This window comes from Primulina huaijiensis, chromosome 1, assembly GCF_012295235.1.
Source record: "Primulina huaijiensis isolate GDHJ02 chromosome 1, ASM1229523v2, whole genome shotgun sequence".
In the NCBI taxonomy this organism is placed as follows: Eukaryota; Viridiplantae; Streptophyta; class Magnoliopsida; order Lamiales; family Gesneriaceae; genus Primulina; species Primulina huaijiensis.
In genome coordinates, this window is record NC_133306.1 from 16,827,138 (window position 1) to 16,832,913 (window position 5,776).

General features: G+C 33.1%; 1 protein-coding gene across 2 annotated transcripts; it reads left to right on the top strand.

Annotated features, from left to right (window-relative positions):
- The first annotated feature begins 409 nt into the window (after positions 1–409).
- LOC140957029 (uncharacterized) lies at positions 410–2,341 on the top strand. 2 transcript variants are annotated; one of them, XM_073414119.1, is made up of 2 exons: positions 410–1,204; positions 1,995–2,341. In XM_073414119.1, the coding sequence occupies exons 1-2, from the start codon at positions 535–537 to the stop codon at positions 2,291–2,293; spliced, it is 969 nt and encodes a 322-aa protein (XP_073270220.1). In that variant the 5' UTR covers positions 410–534; the 3' UTR covers positions 2,294–2,341. The 2 variants fall into 2 exon arrangements, with proteins under 2 accessions (XP_073270220.1, XP_073270298.1); XM_073414197.1 differs by having other exon boundaries at positions 1,998–2,341.
- The last annotated feature ends 3,435 nt before the right edge of the window (positions 2,342–5,776 follow it).

Sequence of the window (5,776 nt, forward strand, 5' to 3'; positions counted from 1 at the left end):
AAATTTTTATGAATTTTAGAGTTCAATTTAAAAAAAACTTATAAAATTAAAAATTGTGAAAGATATATGAATCAAGTGTGAGTTTTTATTTTTATTTTTTTATATAAAAAAGAGTATTTATAAAGAAAACGACTGCATAGGCATACACGTGTATAAAAGGACTCGCGTTTAGAATTTATGCTCGTGTTTTTTTTTTTTTGTTCCAAAAGGATGATATGTTAGTCTACAAGAAAAGGACAAATCGAGCAGAATTGACTATTGAATCATGAGTGGGAACATCACACATCTTTTTCTTTCTCCTTGAAACTTTTTTTTTAAAAAACCAATCTCTGATATTCAAACTCAAAATCCCGCCAATCATCATCTGCGTTCAAATTAATCCTTCTAATTTCCCCACACTAACAGAACATTGTTGTTGCCAATAATTTCAAAAGTTGAACACTTCGTGTCTTGTTCAAGACAATCTTTTCTTGCATATTATTTCTGTTCATGTATAGTTAACAGTCTCAAAGAAACCTTCAAAAGGTCACTTACATGAAGCCCTTTACTTCACTCTCATCCTCTTCCCCTTGTGATCATAGTTTACTCCCATACAACTCAAAAAACAGAAGACATGGAGGTTGCATGGGTAGAATCTTACGCAGAATTCTTTGCATCAACAGCATCAGCTCACCCCGTCCGGAAGAAGACGAAAAGGAACCTCCAATAATAGCCTGTGAATCAGCTAGTAGTACTCCTGGAATTGTTGCAAGGCTTATGGGATTAGAACCGTTGCGAAGCCCCGTGTTGAAATCTTTCGAGCCTTTTAGGAAACCAAGATCGCCAGATAGGAGATATCATCGGATCATTCCCTCATACCAAGAAGTACTTGAAGATGAAAACTTCTTCATTCTAAGCTTTGAAAGTATGGATTTCCATTCGGGTAAAAGGAAGCAAGGTTCGGGAGTCAAGTGCAAGAAGAAAGGCACGAGAAGAGGGAGTTCGCAGGAATGGGATGAAGAAAATGTTGAATTCAGTGTCGAAGGGATGAACAATTCTTGCAATTCGGATCCAAATTCGAATACCCGAAAAAGGGAAAAGAAGAAGCAGGTGAAACGGGATGATAATTTGACAGTGATCAAACCGGAAACTGAAGGAAGTCCACAAAATTCAAGCCCCAATTCTGTTCTTGATTTTATGGAATCGACTCCGAGCCACAGTTCAGGTATGATGATTGCACCTTTGGCACGCCAAACATTGATTTACAATTGTGTTCAATCCAATTCAACCAACAAAATATACATCAGTGCTATTCTTTATGTCGTGAAAACTCAGGTTTATATATTGTTTCGGTTTCATTGCTGATATTATTTTACAAGGCTAACATGTATTTATACATCTATTATTAAATTAAATGCTACGTAAAACAGTACGGGCCAACCCATTTAATTTGTTGAAAACTTTACAATCTGTATATAATACATGATATTTTTTATATATTATTTTTGAATTATGGTGGGACAAGTGATTTACTTGTTGATTATCATGTTTAAAATTTCGAATAAATATTAATTGTATATATAGGTCCTGAAAATAGGTTTTTTTAAAAAAAATATAGTTCGTTGTTCACGCTTCCGATATTAGGTATCATTCTTTTTATTTGAAATTCTGAATAGATCTTGTTTCGATTAATCTCCGAATTTGAATTCAGGTTGTCTTTTAAAAAGAATGAAAGAGAGAGAGAGAGACAATTTTCTATATCATTTCATACACTAGCTATCCTTCTAGAATTTTTTTTATCATAACACCAAATTGAGAAAAAAAAATCTAGGTAGAAGATAATTTAATGGGAGCTTCATCATGATTTTTTTTTTTTTAAAAAAAATAATAATAATAATAACTCGACTAATTCCAAGTTCCGCGTGCGGATGCAAGCATGCTTTAAATTTTCAGTGTCACCCTCGTCGATTTTGTGTAACTTCGATCTGAGATGCTAACTAAGTTGCAATTGGCAGCAGAAGATATTTCAAGATTGAAAAATTCAAAATTGAGAAGAACATTGTCTGAAGAACTGGAGAATTGCACAAATCACAAAGAGAGAACGTTGTTTATCAACAAAAGTTCAAGGAGTAAGGTTCGTGCCGAGAAGTGGTTCGAAACTCGCGAGCTGGCCGAGCATGAGATGATCAAATCGAGTTGGGTATGTGACGGAATGTCTAAAAATCGCCATGAACATTTCCAAGAGATCGGTAAAGATGTATCCTCGCAAATTCTTGATCAACTTTTGCTTGAGTTTATCATTAATTTTTCATAAGAATTTCTCATTTATGATTCAATTGTATAAGATTTTAATTCAGCGGAGTCCTTAATAGATATTTTATATTAGACAAAAACTTGTGTGAGACGTTCTCACGGGTCGTATGTTGTAAGACGGATATCTTATTTGAGTCATCCATGAAAAAATATTATTTTTTATGTTAAGAGTATTACTTTTTATTGTGAATATCGATAGGGTTGATAATCTCACAGATAAATATTCGTGAGACTATCTCACAAGAGACCTACTTTTTATATTGTATACTACTTGGACTTTTTCTTTCGTGCAGTGGATCTAGCTAATGACACTTCCGATCTTCCGCACGTTTACAATATTTAAGCATGTCGCAGTGTGTTAAATCCATCTATTTAAGTTATATTTGCTTAAATTCTTGACAAATTAAAAGATATTCGATGAAGGCAACGTTTAATGAGGCGTACATCCTTATCTATTCTACCATATCAAATTAAAGTTGTTTTTGGTTGGTTGTTGGTTGGATAAGATTAATAATCGAATTAAATCAGATGTTTAGTTTAAATTTTTGTGTATTTATTATTTAGCTCACGTCAATTAAATAATTATTTATTTATCACAAAGTTTTTTGTGAGAAGATCTTTCGGATCAATTTTGTTAGACGGATCACCAGCACGACCTATGAGATTTATTACTTTTTAAGTCCAAAGTTTTATTTTTCACTGCAAAAGTATCATTTTTTGTTAGTTATGTTAAGAAAAAATATTGGGTAATATATGTTGATTTGAGTGAAAAAAATATCACTTTTTTATTTTCAAAGTTCTATTTTTCACCGTAAAAGTATCATTTTTTTAGTTACGTTAATATTGTGTAAATTCTAATTTTAGTGAAAAATATTATTTTTATGTCAAAAACATATTGTGTTACGTATGTTGAACTTGAGTGAAAATGTTATTCTTTATGTCAAAAATATTATTTTTCACTGCAAAATAAATTGTGTCGACCCACCTCAAGAATATAGTTACGTGAGACCGTTACACAAAAAACATACTTATTATTTATTCAACATCAATCAAATCATTGAATTATGTTGGATCAAGAAATTTATGTTTTGATGTTAACAAATAATTAAGCTGAACTAGTCCAGTTGAACAAACTGATATGGTCCCAACTGCAACTGAAATAGTTCTTATCAGAATATCAATTTTCCTCATTTCAGTTTACCCACAATCAGTTTACCCAAATCAGTTTGAACCATCAAACAAAAATTTATCACAACAGCGTACGGTACAAAGCTGATCGTAATAGTGTACGAGCGTCATAAACATGTTAACATTGACTAAAAAACAAGACAACAGACACAAACCAATGAACACTTTCTTTGGAAAAGATCTTATTTCAGGAACTATATAGAGAGAAGAAATCCAGCTAAACACCAAGAAGTTTTGCAACTACTGAAGTGTTCAAGTTTTCATCCGAACAAAATTCAATAAGTTTAGCACACTTAAAAAGTATTTGCATCTAATCTTTTAAGGATCATTAAGTGCTAAGATAGAATTGTAATTCATTACATTTGAATAGCAGTTTGCATACTTGTCTATCATCAGCAGATATATATTAAAAGTTTTAGTTTGATAGTGTTTAAATCCAAACTGAGTTGTGATCATGCAAATCACTTGTAAAATTCAAAGTCTTCCAGTGTGAGTTTTCCAAATGGAAGAAGGGGTGATGTAGGAGCTTAAGTCCATGAACATCCAAAAACGTACATGTGCATTTTTCACTTTCACTTTACTTTAACAACTTTGTTTGTGATCCGTTCAAATCTATCAGTTTGGCTTTTTTCCGCAATTATTTGTTAGTCAACCAACATCGACACTCGATAATATATAAGATTTAGCTGCCAACTCGGCTAAATAAACAAGAAAAAATAAGATCGTATTAAGTGTTTATTCAACCTCCTTTCTAAACACTTCACCCAATCATACAAGTGGTATCAGAGTAGGCTTATTCTCGACTCTGGACATTTCTCTTCAAATGACTTCATTTAGCAAAATTCCGATGTTCAATAAATAAGATTTTGATGATTGAAAAATAAAAATGCAGGCTCATTTAGTCGTTCAAGACGATGATATGTCGTTTGTCATCACATATGTACCAATGAGGATACTAAAAGCAAGTACAGCTACAACCATGACTAAACGTGCTTCTCAAATGCTCGAAAAACCAAGGAACGAATGGACAAGTGATGATCAGAAGAAAGAAAATCTCGACAATGTAGCTAAAGATATTTTGTACAAAACTCTTGACAAAAACACTTCAGCAAAATAAAAATGTGCAAAACAGCAAAAGAGATATGGAAAAAGCTAATTTAGCTATGTGAAGGTAATATGCAGACCAAAGAAAACAAACTGATGGATCGGTTCTCATATCTGAAAAGGTGCTCCAAACACAATATTCTCAATGAGCTTCAATAGCTCGGGTTCTAAGAATGTAAACACCGATGAATTAAATCGAGTTTGGTTTTAAACCAAGCGGAAGAAACTCGAAATAATCATTCGTTAAGAAAGCTGACTACTTTGAAAGCCTTTTAACTTGTGTAAACTGAATAACTTAAATACGGGGATCAGTTCTTGTATGTATCAGTTCAGTTATGGTGAGAACTGAACCGATAACAGCTCGAACTGATCAAATCAATTTAAAAACAATAGTTAAACAATTAAGTACACAAGATATGTTTATGGATATTTGGAGACTTCAATTGCTCATACGTCACCCCTTATACCACCTCGGGTAGGATCCATTAGAAGACTTTATTTATACAATGCCTTGTATAAACCCACTCAGCTTAGAACTTACACTACTACCTAACTGAACTCCTAACCGAGACTGAAGGCAACACCTTCCAGCCAACACTTGTTTAACGTCTATATGTTAAAGACTACACACACAAATTTAACGTCTTTGTGCAAGACTCACTCAACTTTTCAATACTCTCTATTCTCTGTATATATGAGTGACGATGTGTGTGTGTGTATGAGAGAACTGGTACAAAAGTGTTCTCACAAACTGAGGGAAAAATGCTTCTAATCTAAGCTTATAACACTTTGAAATGTTCCTTCAAATCTAAGTTGATTGCTTCTTGAAAGCTTATATGAGTTGAGCTTGTTCTTTTTCTTTTCTTATCTACACACACTTCTCTTCTTTGTTGATGGTCTTGATCTTGTATTTATAGAGGCTTCGAGGCCGTTCATCAAGACTCATCAAATTTTTCTGTGTCATTTTGAATCTATTCCTCGATATTTGTCTTCTCCTTTCTGACAGTCATTCTGGAACGTCTTGACTTTAAGCTCTGCTACAACGTTCATTATTCTCCTTTGACTGGACAATTGCTTTTCTTAAATGCGCACAGCTGGATTCTACTTAGATAAGCTTGTCGTGTTCTTCAAACTGATCGGTTCCTAATTGATGCTTTGAACTGGTGTTGAACTGGTTTGGTGAAATCAGTTG